At 34.8% G+C, this 25815-nt stretch overlaps 1 protein-coding gene across 1 annotated transcript; it reads right to left on the minus strand.

The window, feature by feature from the left end:
- Positions 1-40: 40 nt before the first annotated feature.
- On the minus strand, positions 41-25495 carry LOC129234499 (protein kinase C-like). The gene is made up of 5 exons (XM_054868499.1): positions 25304-25495; positions 8670-8701; positions 7199-7281; positions 5376-5487; positions 41-1773 (listed from the first exon to the last, which is right to left on the minus strand). The coding sequence occupies exons 1-5, from the start codon at positions 25468-25470 to the stop codon at positions 1688-1690; spliced, it is 480 nt and encodes a 159-aa protein (XP_054724474.1). The 5' UTR covers positions 25471-25495; the 3' UTR covers positions 41-1687.
- Between the last annotated feature and the right edge of the window lie 320 nt (positions 25496-25815).

The following is a 25815-nucleotide window of genomic DNA, read 5'->3' on the forward strand; positions in this document are numbered from 1 at the left end:
GGTATTCATTAGTGGTAGAAATAAATAGAGAGTACATAAATAGCTTTAAAAATAATATTTTATTTTCTCATTAAAAAGAAGAATTAGTAACAGAAATCATTTATTGATATTAATGATTATTATAGAAGACACTGAAGAGCTGTCAGCTGCAGGGCAGATGGATACATTCTTGGCTGTTCACGGCAAAGAAGACGTAAGAATAATAGTTTCAGTTATATTTAAAGTATTTGATCAGGTTATTGATTATTATCAGGTAACATGATGAATTCATGAAATTAGATTTTGAACTAAGGTAAAACACCAGTAGTGGCCAGTGCTTCAGTAGTGACCACTTCAAGGTTCAAAACGCACTAGTAGTGACCACTGTGAAATATATTTTTAACTGAGGGTCTACAATGTTAGTTACTTCTCTTGAAACTCAATGAGCGTATTATGACCCAACTCTTCCTAAATCGTCCCCTATCTAAAATTGCCAGAATTTCATTTTGTTCATTTTTTTTTTTTTCATTTTTTTCCAAAACCTCAAAATTGGTAATGTAGTGGCCAATCAAAAATATGAAGATTTCAGTAGTGGCCATCTGACATTCTCCGAAGAATTTACGTTACTTATTTTAAATTCAAATAACCGATGACTAAAATTGATTAAATTTGATTGTTACATTAATCATCAAAAAATATCATTATTATTGTTCATTTCTTTCTTCAGAGTATGTAAGTAAACTTGAAGTGACCACTGCTGAAGCACTGGCCACTACTGGTGCTTTACATTAGTTTGAATATTTAAAGCTAAAGTCACCAGAATGAAAAACTTACAAGGATTGGTGTTGTTATACTTATTTTTTCAAAGCTGTCAATTTCCTGTTCCTGATTTCATAGGAGAGTAAATAATAATACATTTCTTTAATAAAATTTTACAATTGCGGAAAATAAATGAATGATAAGCGAAAAAATATGGTTGATGGATGTGAACGAAATATGTGACATATAACTTTTAGTGATTTTAAAAAATGACACAAAACAACGTGGTATTAGTTGCATTGAGGTGTTACGTTATGCGACTAAATTGAGCCAAAGCTACTGATAACTTTTGTAATTGTCTGCAATTAAGGAATTTAGCAGCCTACTTATAAATGTCGAAGTATGTAACAAAAGAAGAAATATTCGCTTAAATTTCTGTTCTAGAACTCTCCTCCCCCCCCCTTTTTTTTCTTTGTTTAATCAGCTAGATATTTTATTACGTGTTCCTCAGCACTATGCTACTTTGCTCTTGAAACAAACAATTCGTCGCTAAAAAGACGTATGGGCGTATCTCACTTTTAAGCATTTTGCAGAAATCCGATTTAAAGATTTCCAGTTTACTGCATCGCTTGAGAACCGCCACCAATGTCAGGGACTGTAACATTTTTTGCTATTTATTGTAGAGATACGCCCATTGGTCATATTATAAAATTGACTTTGGACATTTCTGTAGTGTTCATAACTCATTTTTCGCTTTTCTTGAGATACGCCCATTCGTCTTTTTAGCGACGAATTTTATAAAATTGATGCCCTCTGCTTCCCATATCTTTTGTTACTTTCCTCTGCTTGCCATTTCTATTTGAGTAAAGTCTACTGTTATTAACTCATCGCTCCATATAATGCACTGACCATCGCAGATGAGTTTACAGGGAGTAGCTTCAAAAAATCCTCAACACTCTATTCTCTCCGTGCGGTCACACCCACAAAGGTTGGGCACTCTCGCTTGGCACCTCTTGTGAACGTTCACGTTACATGCTGAAAATAAAATTGAAAAACATCAGAATACGTATACATAACAATCAGATTTAAGCAATCAGTTGCATATCATACGGAAAAGTCTCTTACCAGTCGGATGATTGTATTGAAATAGCACAAATTGAAATCCAAGAGTCAAAGAATTTTTGAAAAAAAGAAAGGTTTGTATGAGTCAATCAAAAGAAGTCCGATAGTGACAATGTTTTCAAAAGCGACTGCAAAACAGCAAAAGGATACTACCAAGAAAACATCTAACCCTGAGAAATGTTAGCTCAAAATTGATGGAAACATTCCTATACGAATTTTGTTGAGTCATGAGCTATTGGACTGCTCTCTAGATTTTTGGCTCATTCGAATGGTTTTATAAAGAAAAACGCGAAGTTCAATTAAGTGAACCTAATTGAAAATGAAACTTCTTCTTCAGATCTCCAAATAATTAAAAAAAGAATATTTTCTCTCCAAAACTCAAAATACACGAGTGGCTCTTATACACGATCGGTACAGCAATATCATTCATCACTTAAAATGTATGGGAGTTTTGCCACTCCTAAAAAGAAATAATAAAGTCACCAGAAGCATCTTAGAGTTTAAAAAAAAGTTGTGGCTCGTGGTTTATTTCTTCAAAACGTGAGTCCAAACAAGAAAATACCAGAATTTTAGTAGTGTCCCTAATAATTAGGGTAATAATTGGGTATTGTTATTGTATAGTTGGGTTATTTAGGAATTGTTGCGTAAATTATACGAAACAAAACTCGCAATGCAATATTCGTTTGTGCAAATTAAAAATATAAAAGAATACAAATAAATTAAAATCATAATGTCATTAAAACTACTGCAGGTCTGTTGTTCTAGTTCCTCTCAAATTTAAAGCAGTTCATAACATAATTATTGTAAAACCAAAAGCTTGAATGCATACTTTACAATTTGAAAAAGTTCGTAAACTGAAGAATGGATGGTTCGTTATAAAGGCTTTTTTTCCCCTTAGCATACATGCTGCCGTTTTATTCAACGCGCTACTTTGGCGATGCTTGTAATTTCTATTTCGCTTTTTAACACATTGATAATAGTTCATTTTAAACAAGTTGGATAGTGATTTTCAGATTTTATTGAGTCGATAATAGTTAAAGAATGTGGATGCAATAATTATCTTTGAAAAAATAAATTTTTGCATATTTATTTTCAAAATTTTTGCTCGTTAGGAATTTTACTCATAAACAAAGATAGGACTATAAACATGCTTAGCTTTTATAAAGCTCTTGTTCTGTTGCGTCTATCGCCACTTTTTGCAGTGTTTTACCTCCAAAGGTTCGCGAGATATGGGGGTTTTAGTAAACTGCGCCTCCCTCCCCATTGCTTTCCCCCTACCCCGGGGATGTCGATTAACCAGGGGGGCGACTACATGTGTTTTCATAATCACTATAGGGCCTGTAGCAATAATCAGAAATAATAGTGCGTCAGCCTTTCCATTCATGATCAACTCCCTTCAGAACCTCGTCTATTAGAGCTTTTCAAAACTTTATGAGTACGGGGGAGGCTGGGCATATCCAACTTCAAGAAGTGGAGTCACCCTCGGTTATACCGAGGCCTGATTTAACGAGAATCCGAATTAAGCAAGGAAATCAGGAATACTTGGCTGGTAAAAATTTAAGTCTATGGCAGTGTAAGTTGCTCTCAACGAGCAAATCCCGCTTAAAGCGAGCAATACCTCGTGATTTGTAAAATTTATATTAATTTAAAACTCAGTTTATTCTTTTTTGGTAAATTTTCTTTAACATTCCGAAGTCAACTGGAGGTTAGTGTTAAATCATAAATCCTTAGAACGAACGATGACAGAACTTTTTTTTAATTTGTAGAGCAAAAAAGCATTTAAAACTTATGTGTGTTTTGTGTATTCCTCAAAAACAATGACACAAGGAGACATTCTAATATTTCAAAGCAAACTGACCAACTTCTTTGGAACTGTACAGTAGGGTGAAAAAAAAAAGTTTCTCCTAGATAACATTACACCCCTCAGTATTTTTTAGACTTGTGGATAGTAATTAGTAATTACAGGAAGAATTTCAGCTTACTATTTCAACTGAAAGAGGCTGCTCAACCCCCTCCCCCAAACTTCATTAGTATGGAGAGGGAGGTTAAAAAAATACATTGAACTGAAAAAACAACGCTACGTATTATAATATACACTAATAATATGCATATGCATTGCAATAAAATTATTATTTACAAAAAAAAAACAGCTGCGGTAATTAAATCTTTCTAAGCTTGTGGCATTTTCTATGCTACGGCTAATGCTAAATTAAGGAGTCATTGAGCACCTTCTTAAAATTTGAGAAAAAAGCTAAAACTTTTACAGCATAATACTATTGGTAAGTCTGAAAAATAGAGGGTGTCCTGGATTCTAGCTGAAAAAAAGTTGTTTTGAACCCATTTCTGTACAGTGATTAAAAAGAAGAAAAAATTAACTAAAAAGTGTAAAATAAAAAATTATTAAATAAAAACAAAAAACCCGACTGCTTAAAAACCAAAAAAAAACTAAAAAGAAAAATGTATAAGCCCAGTAGTTTAGAATATATTAAGTACTACTGAATAACTACACCGTTGAAAATGTTTTATAACCATACACAAATAATACAAATCATAAATTCAAAAGCAGAATAGAAGGATCAACATTTAGGGCCCATTCAAATTTTACGGGGTTCCTTGAATCAGAAAGGAATAGGCCCCGACTGTTGATCCTTCTATTATAGTACAGAATTTTCTTTATTATAGTACAGAATACATATAAAGAACACATGAAAGAATTTACATCAGAAAGAGGGGAAAGTACATCGGGAGCGAGGGTGTCTTGACCCACCGCCTCTAGTGGGAGAAGCAATCGCTTAGACCACTCAGCCACTGAGACCAACAATTAGTAGATTTAGTAAACAAAATATTCAGGCAGTGGAAACTACCTGCATTTGTCGCACGCAGGTAGCGTGCGGCACAGTGTGCGACACCCAGCGTGCTACCGATCCCAAACTGACTGGACACCTGGTTGTTGATAAGGTAATTTTGATTACTGTCAAGTGTTTAGTGACACTCTTAAGGTTAAGACAAATTGATTGACGTAAGATTTACCAAAATTGGCCAAGGCATTTAGCCTGTAGAATGCCACATAGGAACAAACATGCATACATGACTTATAAACACATTACCCTCCTTTGCGTCGCGCACGCGCAGTCGGGTAAAAATTCAGGCAGCGAAAACTATCTGCATCTGTCGCACGCTGCGTGCGACAGAATGGTACTTTTGATTACTGTCATGTGTTTAGTGACACTCCCAAGGTTAAGACAAATCGGTTGACGTAAGAATTACCAAAATTGGTGAAGGTGTTTAGCCTGTAGAACGCCACATAGAAACGGACATACATACATAGACTGATAAACACATTATCCTCCTTTGCGTCGCGCACGCGCAGTCGGGTAAAAAGACAACCATGATGAATTTTTATGATTGTTTTCATTGAACTCATTTTTAAAATCCCCCCGTTTTTAACGAGCAAACATCGCGGGCCCTTGGCGCTCGTTATAAACGAGTTCGACTGTATTAATAATTCTTTTTACCTTTGCACTTGAGTCCTTGGTGAATTAACCCGTACAGCAAAGATCCGCAGTGGTCGCAGAAGGTTGGCCTTCTGTATGTGTGATTGACAAAGTGGTGCTGCGTCCGCAGGTCCTACACAAGCACAAATGGTATTTCAAAATATAGGTAAATGATTATTAAACAATGCATTGAGGACGGAGTAGACAACCATCGCTTTCCTTTGCTTAAGACAATGTTTTTGAGCTGCGTTGCAAATTTTGAAAACGTGGAGGAAGCTGCACAAAAATAGGCTTTAGTATAGTACCACGGGAAGGTGAAACATAAAACTAAAACCTTTTTACAAATTGCAGCCAGACAAAAAAAAAAGTTCTTAAGAATTCGCTATCATTCTCTAATTTTTATAAGGATTTTTTTTTTTTTTGTTATTAACTTTTATTTTGTTACGCTTTACAGCAATTGGATTACTATGTTGAAAGTAGACAGTAACATAGATGTAACTTATTTGATGGTTTAATGTGTTTTATGAACAGAGATAAGTTACAGACATGTGTACACTGATTGGTTATCAGAGAGTTCTCAACGAACATCTGTCAGCTTTAACGTTCAATTTATCTTCAGTTACTAATAAGGTATGTTCGACTCAATACGGGACTTTTTACTCGTAGGAGTTCATTTGCCAGCTCTTTAATGAAGCTATTCAATATTATTTATACCGAAGAAACAGCAATAGAGCAAAAGTTTACAATGATTAAAAAGTAGTTTCTTAATGAAAAAATGAATAAACTGAATAGAAAAGAGACAAAAAAAAAAGCTCTTCAGTTTATTATTTTTGTTCTTTCACTAATTTCGGTTTCCAGCCTTATTTGTTTCTAAACATTTTAAAAAATACTGGCTATATAAACCCGCACAAAGGGATTTAATGTCTTCGAGATTTCAAAAACCTGGCTATATTTTTAAAATTCGCTTACCATCATAAAAAAGTAACAATCGAAAACTTAGCCATTATAATTTGATTGACAAATTATTAGAAAATTTAAAGTTGCCACCCCAAACTGGGGCTATGGCAGAGCCACAAGCATCTTGCAGTTTCATTCTCATTAGCGAACATAAATAACTAAATATAAATAACTGAACTGGAGGCAGATGTCCTGTCATTAAAATTGAGATTGCCATCTCAGCGGAAGCCAAAATTAATACAAATACAACTACAAAAGTGACGACCAGCAACAGGCTCTGGGCCCAGCTAGACTGGTCCTAGTCAATTTACAATCCCCAGTGAAGATCAATGGCCCACTTAAAACTGTCTACTCCCTTGCTCATTACCACCTCTTCCGGTAAGCTGTTCCAAGGTTCCACTACCCTGCTAAAATAATTATTTTTCCTAATATCCATGTTAGCCTGAGATTTAAATAGCTTAAAACAATGACCCCTTGTCCTGTTTTCAGTGCTAAACTTCAGCCCCGTAACATCTTTCGTTTTAGAAAATTTAAACAGCTGAATCATGTCCCCTCGGTCTCTTCTTTGCTCAAGACTGTACATTTTAAGCCTTCTAAGCCTAAGTGCGAAAGTCCACTTATTAGCCTTGTAGCCCGCCTTTGAACCCTTTCCAATACATTAATGTCTTTCTTAAGATAAGGAGACTAAAACTGAACAGCATACTCCAAATGGGGTCTTACCAAACTTCTATATAAGGGCAATCAGTCACACTTTTAGATAACGAAAAGACATCTACCCCCAGCTCAATTTTGGCTATTCTGGACTTCACAAGAAATCGAAATCGATCTATTTCTTTCCCAGCTTTCGTTGTAAAATTTAAAAAAAAATCAAACACAGCTTAACTTACGTCTGAATCGACCTCTTTGTCTGCTCCCGTGCAATTGAAATTAACGAACTCGTGACACCTTTTATGAACGACGAAGTTACAACCTGGAAGAAAAAGAAAGAATTTATCAATTAAGATTCATTACGAACATAGCACATAACAGAAGAAAACAAGATCATAAGTTTGAGGAAAACCAAAATGTGGAACAAGAGAATAAACATAAGTCGTAAACATTTTTATTTAGGCATGCATAAAATAAAGCTCAAATGTTTCGTGATATAAAATGTTTCGCAATACTTACGTTAAAAAAGCCACGTGGTCCTGGAAGGTACAGAAATTTCAGAAAAATAATAATACAGTAGAAGCACGACTTGGATTAATCTGAACCGAAAATTGGCCAAGTTTGACAGTGACGGAATGTTCACGGGTTTTTCGTCGAATTTTCTGGATTCGGCTGGATTATCGAGTGGCTAATTTTCGAGAGTGTACTGTATTGGCTACGTCTCTTATCGCTTTACGAGGCACACACTAGCTACCAAGATGAGAGTCCAGACTGTGTTCAAGAAATGTGGGAAGTTCTGTGTTTAGCATCTTTATTACTCTCACAAAAGTTTAGAAAAAACCTGTTCAACTACTACATTTGCGAGATACACTTTTTTTTTAAATCCTGATGCATCATTTGAAGCAATTTGCTTGTATTATCTTATTGAAACGCGGAAACTATGCATGAAAAATACAAGGTCCTCCCACCAAAACCTTTCGCAGAGCCCAAAAGCATTGTAGCAAAACAGCATTTTTTCCTGTCCATTTCTTTTCAACTAAACAGTTTTAAAAGTGTTTGGCTGAAATGTGATCGCTCAGCTCATGAAACAGTCATGTAACAAACAGTGTTCAAAAAAACTTTCATGCAAACAGCTTAAAAGTATAACCCTGATCCTGACTAGTAATATCCTGGCTCAGCGATTAATATCCTGGTGCTTATTTGAGAGCGGAAGTGAAGAGTAGAAATTGCGAGGTGAATAAAGCAGTTCATATTTTCAGCTTCTGTTGTTCATACAAGAAAAGGAGGGGGAGGGGGATAAAAATAAAATTGAATTCGTTTCTGTGTTAGGTGGTGACAAACTAAAAGAGAAATTAAAATGTTTTTTGCTCACTCTAAAAGGCATTATATTATATTTTTTCTTCATACACATTCCATATAATTTCCGCGCAATTTATTTTAGACGGCAATAAAAAAAATGCCTCTGTTTATATTTCCAAGTGTCATTCCCTATGTTTAACATGCATTTATAGGTGCAGGATCGGGTCTGAAATGGTAAGAATTTCAGAAATAAACCTTCTAATACGCGTACATGAATACACGTACCCATTTCTCCGATTTATTAAAAAATATCAACTATTTCGTAGTCGTACAATAAAGTAGTGTAGAGCCACATTAAAAAAAATGATCAGTGTAAATGAATTGTGAATAAGAATCAACAAAAATACTCACTTTTGCACTGGTAGCCCTGTTTGCCAATCCCCCTGAAACGAAAACGAAAAATAATTAATCCCACAAAGTAATTTAAAATGTTGTTGGGAAAAAAGAGCGAACTGAAATTGAAAAAGTCATGAGATGAGCTTATCATTATATAGGGGAAAGGTGGGCACATGTGAGCACGGGGCTCATGTGAACATGGCATGTTTTACTAGGATAACATCAAGCAAAAAATCTTGAAAAATTCTCAAGCAATGGCAGTATCAGTCCCACTTCTTGGTCAAACTTTGAGCAAGGAGCCAGTTTAATGTTTCTGTGGTGACAGCTTCTTTATTTTAGCAGATGCTGGTGTAATTTTATTACTTCCTTCTTCACTTAAAAACATATTTTAAGCTCGAAAACGTTGAGCAACTAAATTATCATTTAGAAAGACAGTCGAGTCCCGACTTACGCGAGGGATGTGCTCCAAGACTTTTCGCGTAAGTTGAAATTTCGTGTCGTAGAAAAGGGTATGTATACAAATTTTTTTGAAACATACTTGAATTCTTTGAGACACTTATAAACACCCCTCAAACTGCTTTAAAGCATTCCTCAACAAAACATTAAAGTTTCTTATAATTAAGAACTGTACATTTACTGTAATTAAAACATAAAAAGCTGCTTCATTTAACATAAAAAACTGTTAAGATACACAAAATAAATAATCAATGGCAGGGAAAGACATAAAATAAAACTACATGGCACGTACATCACTTATACTTAATGTCGTGCTACCGTCGACGTGCTTTTTAGTTAAGCATCTTTACAAACTTCAGATGAAACAGTGGACTAAGGTGCCATTTTATTTCACTAACTTCAATATTTAGAAAGAAAAAAGAAAGACGCCGAGTGGTTACCTGATGCACTAACAAAGCGATGCGTGGACTAGTATGGTGAAGGGAACTTTCGCTATCCGTGACGCAATAGGGATAAAATATATTCACGAAATCAATATTTAGGACCCAATAATGAAACCGATACTTCCTTCCAAAAACAATTCGTATTGAAGAACAGCGTTAGCCTTAAAATTCGTTACTCGGGAAAAACTCGCGTTGTAGCCATTTCGCGCAAGTCGAATCGCGTTGTAGCGGGAGTCGACTGTACTTAAAATGGAACATCGTGTTCTGTTGGCTGTTTTCTGTGCAGCAATTCGCATCTTAAGAGCTTGAATGCGCCACATTGCAGCAATTTAAGAAATTAGCCAAAGAGGTAAAACTTTTCAACTTCGTGCAATCTAGGTATACCTACATGTCTCATTAGACAGAGTCATATCGTAACTAAGTGGGTCGGTCATGGTTTTACTTATTTCAGACACCATTAGTCAGAGACTGCAGCGCCTTCTATAGTTTATTTGAATGTTTTCAAGGAAAAACATTACTTCACAGTAGTCATTTTTAGTGTATTTTATTATTATTTTTTACATATCTTTATTTTTTGCAATTATTTTAATCTAATATATAAAAATCTCCTGTCACGGTGTTTAGTGTTTGAGCTCCTCCAAAACAGCTCGACGGAATTTTATAAAAAAATTTATATGTATTTGATAGGTATAAGAATAGATCGTAAAGTATATTTTATATTGTTAGATAATCAGGGTGCCCCTATCCAGAATTTTTTTTTTTGAAAATCATCGTAAAAACCATTGTCGAAATTCATTGAAACCATTGTTGAAAATCATTGTAAAAGCCATTGATGAAAATCATTGTAAAAACTATTGCTGAAAATCATTGTAAAAGCCTTGCTTAAATTAATTACAAACATTTCATTTGTAGACAAACAGAAGATGGCAAGGAAAAAAATGAAATCATTGAAGTTTTCCAACGTTTTGCCGGAGCGTCGCGTTATTTTGACATCTTATTCTACATTTGATTTGCATCATAAAGCATTGCGTGGAAAATTTTGAACGATACAAAAATTTTGTGCAGATGAATGTTAGATATGCATTAGCAATAACTATCAATAAATCGCAAAGTCAAACGATGTCTGTTTGCGACTTAGATTTGAGCGCACCTTGGTTTTTACACGGAAAATTATACGTGGCATGATCTCGCGTTGGCAAACGGCAAACCATCGAACTTATTTGTATTAGCTAAAGATGGACTGACAAAAAAATATCGTACACTCAATTGCTCTTCCAAATGAATATTGATTTTCTTTATTTTATTTTCATATTTTACGATAAAAAATAGATCACTTTTTTCACATTAAGTTTAACTTTTAAGAGATCAAAAAATAAGTTTATTCGTTGCGACAATGAAATGCATTGTACTGAGAAAAGGAATGGTTGGTGTTTTTTTTTTTTTTTTTTTTTTTTTTTTTATTTTTTCAGTGATTATCGTCCATAGCACTCCATTTCTCTTTCTGTCAAAGATCTCACCCTCACAACCTTAAAATACATTCATTTTTTATTTAACAACCAAAATATTCACTAAAAAATATTTTTTCGAAGAACAACGTTTGCCGGGTCAGCAAGTAATTTATAATATTCTCTGTCATCTTACACGAAAATAAGCAAAGAAAAATAAGGGAATTCAGAGCAATTTGAAACAATGCTACTTCAATGTCAGTTCAATAAAAACAGTGATTAAAGAACATTAGAGCGTTCCAAGCTCCAGCACAACACGAGGGAAAACATTTAAATTCCGGCTAACAAGGAGAGGTTACGGTCTCGGAAATTCAGATCGGGATGAGATTTGGCAGATTAGTAGTATCCCTTAAGGGTACTCTCAGCGTAAAGTAATAAAGCGCACTAGCCATAAAATTCCGAGAAAACAGCCTTTAAAGATTTACGCGCAACTTATTAACTAGTAGAGATTGTTCGTAAACAAGCGCCCGGTGGTCATGTGGGCAGCGCGCTGGGATTCCATGCGGTCAATCCGGGTTCAAATCCACTGCGAGTTTTTTATTTTTGTTCATTTATAAAGTGACTATTACTGCTTTTTGCAGTTTGCAAAACTCTATTTACTATTCTCACAAACAAGTGATTACACATTTTTAGATATTATAAGCTTTGACGAAGTAAATGATTTTTGCAATAAAAACATAATCAGTTTCTTTGTGGATGAGTAAGAATGTTGTTTTATTGCATATAAGCAGGTAGTCAAATTTTAAAAAACCTAACCGTACTTATCGAGCAATGGTTTTGCTCCTTGATTCTGTTATTTGTAAATTTATCGTCTGCTGTATTTTTCATTGAATATTCAACTCTTTATTTTCCATCTATTATTGTTTGCAATGTTCATATTTGTTTTCATCATTAAATTTATTTATCGTCTGTGCTATATATTAGACTGGAACATTCTATACCGTGAAAAAGGATTTCAGTTTTTAAAATATTGTGAATCGAAATGGTCGGTTATTGAAGTAATCCTGAAACAAATAAAATCTGTTGGCAAAATGGATCAAAATTCATTGCACAAGGAATTGTTGAAGCAGAGATTAAAAGATGCGGTCGTTTATTACGAGAGCTTGCTTACTGAAAACCATTTGATTGCAGCAGAATCATCAAGTTCAATTTCTCATGAAGCAGTGTTAATGGGCGAAGAAATTTATGAACGTACTATGGATATGCTGGTTGAAAAAATATTAGTAACTGAGGACGAACTTGCTCATGAAAATGAAAACTGCGAGGAGGAACCTTTTGAGCAAGTCGAAATTCAAAGCTCATCAGCTGAATACGAACCAGAAGAGAAAAAAAGAAGAGAGGTAGAGCATCTTCCTTTGGATTACAAAATAAAAGGTGTGAGCATAGCAACGGCTCACCCCTCATGGAATCTACAAACGTTACAAAAGAAAGGTTTAAAAAAATGAATATTTATCGCAATGGGAGAAAGAAATAAAAAATGGAGGAAATCTATTAGATCAATACGATGTAATCAATTCTTTGACATATGATCGTTTTCTAGAAGCTCGAGAGAATTATCAACAAGTTACTACTCGGAACTTGCAACAGTGGGCTTTAGCAGCAGCACGACAGTTTACAGATTTTGAATTTAAAACATCTGACAGTTGGGTAAAAATATTCAAAAGGAAGCATGCCATTCGTCAGCGAAAAGTCACAAAATTTGTTTCAAAAAGAGAAACTGCGACAATCGAAGAAACTTTGGCTTCTGCAGACACTTTTGTAATCCAGACGTTAAAGTTGATACCGAATTTCAAAAACGATTATGTTATCAATGCTGACCAAACAGGTAAGTAATTAAAAACTTATTTTACGATCTTCAGACCAAGGGCGGATCCAGCTTCTGGTTTAGGAGGAGGTCATTTTCGGAAAGGGGGGGGGGGTAAAAGGGTAATTTTTGTGCGAAATGGGCAATTTTTTTTTCGAAATATGTCCCAAAAATGCAATTTTATTCTATATTTGGTCATTTAAAAGATGGGTCATGACCCCCCCCCCCATAACCCTCTCTCTGGATCCGCGCCTGCTTTTGACAAAATATTTTAATTCCCATTTCCTTTTTCCAGGATGTCAGTGTCAGTCGGCGTACAACAGGACTTTGGCTCGAAAGGGTTGTAAAACTATTTTCGTCAAAAGACACGACATGACTAGAGTAATGCATTCATATACCGCTCAATATTCTTTTACCCTGTCTGGAAAAGTTCTGCCCTTTGTATTTGTTTGTTTACAAAAAGCAACTGGTATTTTTGGCCCCCGAATTCAAAAAACAATTGATAAATACTCACAAAAATATAAAAATATCATAATAACATCTTCGAAATCAGGAAAGGTAACGACAAGACTATACATCGAATTTTGAAACTGTTTGCTTGAAGTTTTATGTGGGAAAAGAAGAATTTCTATTGATTATCGACTCTTCGGGAGGACAAACAAAACCTGAACTATATGATTAAATTTTCCAGGATGATGAAAAATCTCCAACTTGGTCAGTTAAAGGGATTCCACCAAAATGTACTCCACTTGTTCAACCTTGCGACGTCTATTTTTATAGACAGGTAAAGAATTTAATAAAAAATATACAAAATTGCGCGTTTCTCGTTGAAAATAATAGAGAAATAAATACCCGTGAAGACTGCATAAAAATACAATCAATTGTCCATCAACTCTCATCGCCAATTTTTGATAAAATGATTCGATATACCTGGTATACTTCTAAACATTCTGACAAAACAGAAATTTTCCTGAATGTAAATGAAGTATGTTTTCCAACGACTCTTTCACAAAAAAGTTGATCCTGTAAGCAATCTTCCTTTATAAATTTTGCGAGATATCAAAACAGTTTTTGTTTTCCATGTTTTTATGATAAATATCATTCTGGTGTATGTATATAAATAACAACTATATTGTTAAAAATCATCTATAAATTAAGCTCCACGGTAATTTTGTAGCCGTTGTAATTCAAATTTTAACTTGTATCGATTTAATTTATCTCCCTTTTCTCTATTAAAGTGCTTTACGTGTTTAAAAATTTCGCATTATCTTCAATTCAAATTGTACAAAGCTGTAACAGTTACTTTATAAATGAACAAAAAAAAAAAAAAAAAAAACACTCGCAGTGGATTTGAACCCGGATCGACCGCATGGAACCCCAGCGCGCTGCCCACATGACCGCCGGGCGCTTGTTTACGAACAATCTCTACTGGTTAATAAGTTGCGCGTAAATCTTTAAAGGCTGTTTTCTCGGAATTTTATGGCTAGTGCGCTTTATTACTTTACCCTGAGAGTACCCTTAAGGGATACTACTAATCTGCCAAATCTCATCCCGATCTGAATTTCCGAGACCGTAACCTCTCCTTGTAAGAGTAATTCATTTGACTGCGCTACAGTTAATTGAAGGTCAAACAGTGCGAGAAGAATATTAACGGGGAAAAAATAATTGCAGTCGATAAGTGCAAGCCAAGTGCGCCAAATTGGCGACTTAATGAGGAAGTGCGTCTTTTCTTAGAGAGAGGGCGGGGACTCAGCTAATGAATGGATTTGGGAAAAGAAAATCGTCTGTGGAAGGAATTTTTTTCTCTCGTGGAACTGCGGAAGAAGTTTTTATATCAAGAGACTAGATCACGCTTTAATTCGTAGATTTGTTGATGAATGAATCAAATTGTAATAGATGGCAGGATGAACGCTAGGAGCAGGGGCGTGCACAGAAATTTTGGAGCCCGCCACAAATGACTTACACGCACCTCCTCTATACTGTTTGCCCCCTACGTCCCTACACATATTTCACTTCTCGGTTTAAAAATCTTGGGCCCCCTTCAGGGTCGGGCCTGGGCCAATAAGTGTCCCTTCTCCCCTCCCCCCTTGTGCACGCCCCTGGCTAGGAGCAGGTTAAGTCAGATATAGCATGCAAATAATATATGCGCTATTCGTCACTGACGATTTGAAAGGTGTGATGTCACACTGATGGAAACGTACATTAAAATCAATTATTTGAGCAGTTGATTCACCTATAAGAGAAAACTATAAATTACACTAGTCTACAGAATGAAAACTTTTTTTTTCCTTGAAAAATACCTGATCTTCGCTCAAAATGATGCACTGAATTCAAATAAGTAAAGTTTTTCTCCGTCACACACAGATTTTTTGTAACACAATTGAAATTTGAAAGAAATGCGTATATTCACATGCATGGTTAATACTATTTTAAAAATTATAATTAACGGAGCCACTGTTCATTGACTTCTGTATCAGGAACATCCCTCTTAAATGTCCAGCAATAATTGGCAAGCATTTGTTCACTTGGAGTGGGGGAGGCCTTGCAAATATATCTTTTTTTAAGTTTTATAATTTTGTCTGACCAGCAAAGCAGTTGCGTACTGGATCTAGTTTTGCCTTGTTTAAGCAATCACTTCTTTGCTTCTCAAACGCTGCCAAAAAATATTATGTACCAACAAAACATAAATATGAAAAAGAAGCCAAGTTCGGTTGAAATGAGGTTCGGTGGAGACGGTGTCACCGACAAAAAAAAAGTTCAAAACGGTTACAAGTTCCATAGCAGTTCCTCAGGTCACAAGTTCCATAGATGTTGGATTTTCCCATGTTCATCAATTCATTTAGAAAACAATTTTTTACTTTCTTTGATGTTGAATTTAAAACTTGCGGCAAGTTTTAGTCATCACTATTTTTTTTTTAAATTTGCCAAGTTTGCCAAGATATATCCTATCTGTATCTGTAGCAGAGCTTATTTACACATGCATAAAAGTTATTTCGTGGCAAAGGTAAACAATCAGAGCTTCAGAACTAACACAAATATGGCGATTTCTGCGTCTTTATACTATTGTTGAACGAACAGCGGATAGGAGAGTCAGTAGCATCCAGTTGATGCTGTTACCTAGTTTAAAACGGAAAAAATGAGGAATTGTCTTGAAATGGAAAAAATATTGCCCGGTTCGTTATCTTGCCCCGGTCACCCCTATATCAACTCGAAAAAGGAAATTATAAGATCGTTCACAAAACATCTCTGGGCATCCTGTAGTATTTGTAGCGAGGAAGAGCAGGTATTAAATATCAGATAAAATAAATCCACTCAAGACATTAAAGAGAGAAGTTTTCATTCTTCCTGATCCTCATATAAATAATAGCCGATGATAAAGCAACCCGTGTGTTTCACCAATGAAACTAGGGTGCTGCAGTCACTGTCTAATGGCGGATGAAAAAGGCAAAACAAACAAATGCCGTAACTTATAACTTGCTTTGACGCTTTGTGAATGACTTTGTGTGGGAAGCTTTCTTTTCTATTCTTCTGAAATTACATTACACCACAAACTGTCTGAAGCCTGTAAGAAAACACGTGGAATGGACTGTTTTACCTTTTTCGGTAGTATTGTTAATCACCACGAGGTAGCGTATTCGAGCTCTGGAGTTGTGAATTGAAGCTATCTACTGAAGTTAAGGGTTGATCCACTGGTGTTTTTGTTGAAATTTCAGCTATCAAAATATCACCAAACAGGCAATTGCTTCGTTCAAATGTAGAAACAATTTTCACCCGTCATACCATGACGGGCCACTTTCTGGTGTTTAAATAATGAGCATTTCAATTAGTTTTAGCTGTAGTCAGATTATATTTCTAGTTGAGAAAATATGTTTTCCTAAAAATATGTTTTTATGAAAGAACGTTGATTTTATATTAGTTTATGTAAATAATTTACAATTTATATAAATAGTTTGCTCACTAGAATGTATGTTTTAAGTTTTCTTTTAAAGTCATTGGTCGTTCTTAATACAACCACCTGTTTTACAGCTTTTTTGCTGACTGGGACCACGTAGCCCCTGTGCGAGGCCATTTCAACCCAATTTTTAAAAATGGAGAAAAAAATGTATAAAGAGTTAAAATTGTTTTTTAAAAAAGGCTTAAGGTGGTGGTAGAATGTCCGAAAAGTGGTAAAAACAAGGTTATCAGTGCATATTTTGGGTTTAACCAAAAAATCAGTGTAAAACTCGCAAAATAAAAGAAACTTCGGGTTCAAGTAGCCCCGTTTACGGTATCCAATTTAACTTGCATTGATAATTTCCCTTGCTGCTTCATTAACGTTGATCATTGTATCTCTGAATTTGATTCATTACAGCAATTGGTGAATACTGCATGATTTCACCATTTTACCAAGTCGTAGTCTCAGTAAAAGTGTTTGGATAATTTCGCTAATTTTACCTCTCACTTCAAAGAGGAATTCAAAAACACGAGTAGCTTAACTTACTGCATTGTCATGCGAATCAAACTGTGTTTCACACAATTTTCTGTCGCCCCTTTTAAAGTCGTGCCGAATATATATGTCAGGTTTTTCATTGCTTTCTTCTTTGGAGTGCACCTTTTGTAGTTTGAAGGTTTTGAGTGTACTACTAAAGTTTACAGAAGTGCTCCAACATTGCATTCAGGCTACTCCAGCGGGTCTCGGAATATGTAATACACTTTCTCTATTTTTTTTTCCAAAGCGTAATTTACTGGATTTTAAATTTTAGTGATGGTATTCCTAAATGCTTATAAGTTTTAAGCATGATGAAAACTGAAACCTCGAATGTGAATACTAATTCATTCTCAGAATAATATATCCTATTTTTATTGTGTTCTTAAATGGTAAATCCATCGTTGGTCATAAAAGACAGTTTTTCTTGCTCTTCTTGCAGATATACGAAGAAGAAGATTCAGGCTTGTGAAAATAGTCGTTTTATGAGTGGCAAAAGCTAGAAAATGCTGAAATGGAAACAAAGTTGCGGGATTGGGAATCCCGCGGGATTGAGAGCAAAATCCCGCGGGATCAATCCCGTTAAATATCCTGCGGGATCCCGCAGGATTCGGGATCGGGATTGGAAACCCTACATCAAATCATTGTCAGTATTTGATTCAACTATGATTACGATATCTTAAGTATTTACAAATAGTGCAGTCATATTATACAAAAAAGGGGAGGGGGATAAAATCGCAAAGCACGATGTAGTTCTGATTTTCAATGTGTTGTTTGAGTCAGTTAGGGAAGTATTAAGTTTGTGGTTTTCAAAAACCTGTGCTCGCTGCGTTATTCGCGAAAAACTGCGAAATTTTCGGATTTTTTTTAGTTTATGCTTTAATTCCTAAACTACCTAACTTTTGATGCTAAACTCATTAGCATACTCATTTTGTAGCTCATTACATTTTGAACAACTTAAGTTCAAGTGGAGCTCTGTACGACCAATAGTTTAGGAGATATCGTACTTCAAAAATTGGACATTTTTGGCGAAAAATAAAAAATTATGCTTCGATCACATTTCAGGCCAAATATCGACATAAAGTTCTACTCAATATGAAAAAAAAACTGGATATATTGTTACAGTAAATTTAATTGGCTTTCCTTTAAGTCAAAAACGAAGTCTGCAGATTCAATAGTTCCTTTACAATCGCAAAACAAACAAGCAATCGGAAGATTCGATTTTTGAAGAAATGAGACAAAACACTTCTCAAGACAATATGGAAGATCCTATTTTAAAAAGGGGGGAAAGAATGATATGATAAGACTCTAGTGTGTATTTATATAAGTTATCTGTGTTGAGGAAACATGCCAGTTATGAAGAAGAAAAAAAAATAGGCCAATAGTTGACAGCCTTATGCAGGTAACGTTAACGTTCCCTCCCCTACGTATCTGTACATTTCACACTGATGAATTTTCTGCCGCATTCTGTTTTTCGACAGGAAAGTAACCTACCGAGTTTTAGTTTGATTAAATTAAATTTTTGATATCCAAAGAATTTGTAATGAGATTCAATTATCCGAAGACGAGCGAGCACAGAAATAAAGAAAAAATGAAAATGAGAAAGAGTTCACTTATTCTTTTTGCAAAGAAAATGAAATGATCCAGGTTCATCATATCAGACGTAAAGCTTCAGTGGGAAAACTAGAATGAAAAGGATATGCTCCCCGTACACTCTAAGTGCAATATTATCGAATGACTATACTTATTGAAAAATCATTTAAGCAGAAATAATGTAAAATTGGAATATACCTAGAAACATTAACCAAATTATTCCTTTTTTTTTCAGTAGCAAGTCTCGATTTCCACACAAAAAATGCTCGCCTATATTTACAACAGATCTGAAAAAGCGAATGCATTCAAAGGATTTTTTATGCACACTGAAAGCATCTTCACGGTTTTTGCGAATCATTAATTTTAAATTCACCTAGTTTGTGAGCATACTTGTGTAGCAAACAGGTTCTAATGAAACAGAACCCAAAAGAAGAAATCCATAGTTGTAATATATTAAGCAATTCAACTGTGCGCTCTTTTGGTGAGTTAAATGAATTGTGTTAATGCTAAACTTTATTGGAGAGCTGGAATAACTCTGGGCCCTTTGTACTGTCTTTGGATATACCAGAACGACTGCGTGCTAGACTTCTTAACACCAGAGAAGAAGCGGTTTTCCAAATCGTGTAATAAACGACATGCTCTCTAGGTTTGGAATTGAGAGCATTGAAAAAAAAAAAGAGGAGAAACAACAAGAGAAACAGATTGAAACGTTATCCGAACCGCCATAAAAAAAAAATACATCTCGACAGATCGTGATCGTTGATGGAGAACATTTATATCTACTTTTTTTTCTTTTTTTTTTTTTTTTTTTTTTTTGCTGTTTTTGTCTCAAACATTCAAAATATTTCAAGTGACAAAGTCCAATTAATTTGTATTCAACTTTATAATTCTATTTTCAACAAAGGAACACTTAAATATCTCTTACACTGTTAAAACTACAGGTTGCGTTTGGCACCTTTCAGTGGTGAAACGTTTGTTCACCAGTGACACCCGATAGAGAACCGAAATTGCACCCTTAGCAAGGGTGAAAAACTGGCTCCCTTCACCCAACGTGCACCGTAGGTGAAAGATGGTACTCCAGGTGAGAAAAATGGCACCTGTATTGCTTCCTAGAGAGATCCCCCCCCCCGTGTTGTTTGCGTTTTTTAATACAATTGTGTTTTATTTATTTTGATTTATATATACGAAGGCATTTGATCACATTTCAACTTTCGAACATAGTTTAGAAGTGTTCATGACTTTAATTTGTCTGTTCGTGCACTAACTTTCTTATATTCACTCTTGGATTGCTCAGTAATGAATATGTTGTTGACAACTTTTACTGCATGATCCGTACTGAAAATGAATAGGGAAGGTAGTTACCAATCATTTGTCGGAACAACCAGAAATATTAGGTAACATTAGATTAGAATTATGGGAAAATAAAAGCGTTCATAAACGTTTAAAATTTTAATCGAGCGTAACATATCAATACTTAGTATAAGATTCGATATTTGAGTATCCTTATGCGTACAAGATAAATACTGATTTAAAAGCCCTTCTTTCCAATGTCAAGTTTTCCGTCAGATTTAAAAATAAAAACGAGTAGATAACTACATTCGCTTCATGCAATAACGCCTAAGAAAGATACGTTAACCAAAACACGATGTGAAACTCATGAGTCAAACGCTGATTGAGAAAGATTTCTTTTCAGGCGGTTTTTTTCCCCCGCCTTTGCTGCTTTGTTAGTTTCTACTACGTAGTTATTTCATTTGAGAAGAAATAGATATTGGTATATTGGATGCTTACGTCGATGCATTTTTATTCCGGAATTAGCAATTCAATTATCAGCTGATTTAAACGTTTTCATTTTTAATGTTGTTGTTGTTCAAGATAGTACTGATAGATAGTTTTAGGTAACAGTTTTGCAGGACATAAATAGCAAGATATTAAATATTTAATAAGGCAAACGGAACAATAAGCAGTTGTCAACATACTTTAAACACTTTAAATATGTTCGAAAGCTCTAAGTGCTACAATATGATCAAATGCCTTTACTTACGCGGTATTTCGAAGATTAATCCACGAAATTTTCAGTTTTGTACTTCATTCAATGTGAGAACAAAATTCGTTGCAACTTCCTTCGTTCGCCATTCAAACTGCAGTTGTCGTTGGACGATTAGTCAGAGCGCATGCGCAATGAGTCGCTCTCCTATTGAATCACTTTTGTTAACGTCGTTCACCCACTGAGGAACCAAAAGCACCTTGACGACACTTCCTAGCCTCCGTTTCACCCCGCGGCACTGTTTTTTCACCCTAGGGTGAAATTCTTTACCCCTGTGGCACACCTGGTTTTAACAGTGTAGATTCGTATTCTTTCTTCACGCAGTTTGTGGATGTGATATCACATCTTCCCATATCTGGCTTAGAAAAACAAAACTGTGCGGTGTTTTTCAAACGAAGCGGTGTTGGGTTGACCAGACCACCATAGCTTTACTTCCTGAAGTGAGTCACGAAGCTTTAGAGATGGAGCTAGTTGCTCTTAAGGAAAATGAGCCATCTACCGATATCCTGGGACAGTATTCAGTTCCATCTGTTTGTCAAACCAGCAAACCAGCATGTAATGCAACTGTGAACCGTCTTTGTTTGTTTTCAACGATAAGAGTAGCTTCATTCCATTCGTATCGCAGATACCGACAAGTAAACAAATGGTTGGTAGAGGAGAAGGATGCTTCAGAGTGGAGGTGGTTGAAGGCCAACATAAATTTTGAGATTGGTTCGTCACCAATCATCACCATTAAATGAACTAGCCTCACCCGTCCGTCCCAGCTTTCTTTCATGTTTGTGCAAAAACGAATGCTGCTGTCGCAGAGCTGGTGTTAGCTGCTTAGCTTTGTGCAATGCCATTTGAAATGACTTTCCACAACATTTTTGCCATTCTAATCGACAAAAATAAAAAAAGGAAAAATTGTAAAATGAAAAAAATCGACATTTACTATCTTTTTCCTCATCTCGGGAGTACACTCGTACCCATCAAGGACACTATAAAAACCAAGACATTAAGTGTAGTTAATTTTAAGGACACGTTTTAATGATAAAACTAACATGTAAATACAGTTTCACTCTTTTGAAATCATTATGTTTTCATACTTTTGTTCAGATCTCTCTTATTCTAATAGAGTGATAAGTCTCTTGTTCAAGAATATTATTTATTCAAAATAAAACTCGGTATGTTACTTTCCTGTCGAAAAACGGAATGCGGCTGAAAATTCATCAGTGTGAAAAGTATAGGTACGTAGGGGAAGGAACTTTAACGTTACCTGCTCAACTATTGGCCTATTTTATTTTTTTTTTCTTCTTCATGACCGGCATGTTTCCTCAACACAGATAACTTATATAAACACATACTAGAGTCTTATTATATCATTCTCTGCCCCTTTTTAAAAATAGAATCTTCCATATTGTCTTGAGAAGTGTTTTGTGTCATTTCTTCAAAAATCGAATTTTCCGTTTATTTGTTTGTTTTGCGATTGTGAAGGAACTATTGAATCTACAGACTTTGTTTTTGGCTTAAACGAAAGCCAATTAAATTTACTATAACAGTATATCCTTTTTTTCCATATAGAGTAGGGAATTATGTCGATATTTGGCCTGAAATGTGATCGAAGCATAATGTTTTTATTTTTCGTCAAAAATGTCCAATTTTTGAAGTAAGATATTTTCTAAACTATTTGTCTTGACTCCACTTGAGTTTAAAGTGTTCAACATTTAATGTGCTTTAAGGGGGTCCGAGACGCATTTTGAAATTTTTTTTATTATATACTTTAGAGTTTTGAAATTTGTTGCACTGATTCACCATTTATTTAATAAGCAAAATTATATCATTAATATGAAAAAAAAATATATTTATTTAAATTTAATTAGTTTTTTTTTTAAATGGGGTTGCTTTATTTCAAAAAATTCGAAGATACTTTTTTTTTAATCATAATTTTTGCAGTAAACGTTTTTTTCAAATTCGCCGAATAAAGTTTACAGTAAACTGTTTGAAAAAGATATGTTCCAAGTTTCATTTCTTTATCTTTATCGGTTCCTGACTTATAAGAGTTTGAATGCAATAAATCGGGAAAAATTGCATCATGGAGAAAAACGCGTTTAAAGTTTTAAAGTTAAGTGCACATTAGTTAGGTGCATGAAACAAAAATAATTATATCTTTCGTTCTATTTAAGATAGAAACAAGATTCAAACGTCCTCTTAAGCAGAAAAACACGGAGTAATTTTTCACATGATAAAAAAAAATTGCAAAATTTGACGATTTATTTAGCATCAAATGTTGGATAGTTAAGGAGTTAGAAAGCAGAAACTAAAAAAAGTCCGAAAATTTCGTGGTTTTTAGCGAATTACGCAGCGAGCGCAGGTTTTTGAAAACTGCAAACTTAGATTTATACTACCTTAACTGACCCAAACAACATATTAAAAAATCAGAACTACATCGCACTTTGCGATTTTAATGTCTAATCTGACTGGACTACAAAGCTTTTAATTGACGTTTAAAATCACAGAAAACTGTATTGCACTAACCGATCATGCTTCTCTTTAACTCTGAATTAATTTTTCAGTCAGTTCTCTACCTGCATACGGCATTTGCTACTTCAAGCACGAAAAATTTATTTATAAATAGTAGTTCTAAAAATGTAGGAGAATGTGGGACAGATTGAAATTAAGACGACTGAACTTTTTCAAAATGAACAAATTGGCATTTAGTTTTGAAAATTACAGTACATAATAAAAGAACATAGTATTTTATAACAAAACTTGCATTGAAATGTATTTTTTTTATTCTTTGGAATAAGTTTTTGCTTTCCAAAAAAAGTGGAAATATTTCAGTTTTTTTCTTTTTTTTTTTCATGGGGCAAAGTGAAAATGAAATATTTTCTATTCGAATATAAAAAAATATTTTTGATCAAATGAATCAGTAAATAAAAGGTTGAATGAATAAATGAAATACACGAAAAAAATAAACGAGTAATCAAATAAAACAATTAATTAATTAATCAGGACAAATAAATGAGTAAAAGACTTTGATTAAGAAAATCAGTGAATGAATGAATAAATAAGTGAATTACTACAAAAAGGTATGTTAATAAAGTAATTAATAAAGAATACGAAATACATTTATTACATGATTGAATAATTAGAAAAACAATAAATTAACTATATCACTTTTTGCCCCGCATGTGTGATTGTACAAAATATTTAAAATACAAATGAGATTAATATTAACTAAATCAATACTGCACTGAATATTAGAATGTCTCAATTAATAATTCAAATGTTATTATAACAACTTTATAATATAATAATACCGAAAATAATTTTCGAATACATATTACGATATAAGTATCATTTTTTTAAAATTGCTTGTATTATCATGTTCTATGATTTTCAGGGGTAATTTTTTCCTGACTGGAAAAGATGAAATGCGTTTCCACATAGTTAAAATATTACTAGATAGGTGGCGCAAAAAGCAGAATTAATATTTCACCATTTCACTTTGCCAAACATTCCCCTAATATTGACAATAGGCCAAAAGCATTGGTGACATTTGATTTTGACAGCATGCAAGTTAAATAAAATGTTTGTGTGTTTTGTTTCTTTTGGATTTAAATTTCCGTACAACTGGAAATTTTACTTTTTGTATTATTAAAGGTAAAACACTAAAAGGAATCCAACTGATCCATCACCCAAAGATACCAAATCATTGGATGAGTGATTTGTTACTTTGTTAACATCATTAAAACAATTTTTACTCGCGACATGAGACAATTTAAAACCATTTCGCTGTTTCGAGTACAAAATCTATCTCGCTGCTAAATTAAATGTGCAAACTTAAGATCGGAGAATTATACACAAAACACCACGTCAATTGACAAATTTCAGGAGAACAACATAAATTTTCCACTCTCTCTCTCTATTTTTTTTTTTTTTTCAGGAAAACTGTCATGCATAAAAACAAGGCGAAACTATTTCTTAATTTCCTAAATTTATCACATCCAGTCCGCACGAATGAATGCTGCTGTAGCAACGAAAAAAAATCCAAGGCAAAAGCATCATTTCGAACTTTTCCGGAGGGAGCAGCAATGCGAATTTTATCGGGAGAAAAAAAAAACACGCCCATGTTTTTACACACCTACGTTTGTCAGGGGTGTAAAAACATTAATTTTTCAAAGCCGGGTGGGAGATGCCTGGGGAGCAGACTGACCCCATCCCCGTCATTCGGGATGTGGGGGGGGGGGGCAAATGACGGGCTGGGCTAAAGCAGTGCCAAGGTTTCCTACGTTCGCAGTTGAACAACGCACAACACAAACATGCGGATCTCGCCACGTTTGAAAATTTCACAACTCACCAGATGAAATCCTTGCAGTGGCAACAGAAAGTCGGTTGCTTGAGCATTCTGGCGGTGAATTTGTGATTCTTGATCACTGACACCTTCTTCTTTTTTTGCTCCCTTCTCCGAACGCGGCCCAGTTGGGAGTAGCCGAGATCCCGCACTTCGCCCGTATCGTCTGACATCTTGTTCGGCCACCCACTAACTGAAACTGACCCACTACCTCCGTTTCGTCTGGTTTCGCTACGGCATAGGATTCGTGTAAAGTTTTCCGATGCTCGTCGCCAACGCCCCGGCAGCCGTCGCCAAAGTCGGAAAAGAGTTTGCTGATTGCGTTTCGGACTGCAAGCATGTGCAACTTGTTGCAAGCATCACTGAATGAGAAAATAAAGATCTGTATCCGTATCCGTTCTACGTTTGTCAGGGGTGCCAAGCCCGCCTTAGATCAAGGGCGCACACCCCTAAATATTGCAAAGACCCCTCAAAAGCAATACCCCCCCCCCAAAAAAAGTGAAAAATACTGCTCAAAA

Source organism: Uloborus diversus, chromosome 1 (genome assembly GCF_026930045.1).
Source record: "Uloborus diversus isolate 005 chromosome 1, Udiv.v.3.1, whole genome shotgun sequence".
Classification (NCBI taxonomy): Eukaryota; Metazoa; Arthropoda; class Arachnida; order Araneae; family Uloboridae; genus Uloborus; species Uloborus diversus.

What these genes read in the sequence shown, in the direction of transcription:
- LOC129234499 (XM_054868499.1), bottom strand. Translation starts at nt 25,470, where the DNA reads ATGTCAGACGATACGGGCGAAGTGCGGGATCTCGGCTACTCCCAACTG. An exon ending in CACTGCAAGGATTTCATCTG is followed by an intron (nt 8,702 to 25,303) that starts GTGAGTTGTGAA and finishes TTTTCGTTTCAG; the next exon opens with GGGGATTGGCAAACAGGGCT. An exon ending in ACAGGGCTACCAGTGCAAAA is followed by an intron (nt 7,282 to 8,669) that starts GTGAGTATTTTT and finishes TTTTTCTTCCAG; the next exon opens with GTTGTAACTTCGTCGTTCAT.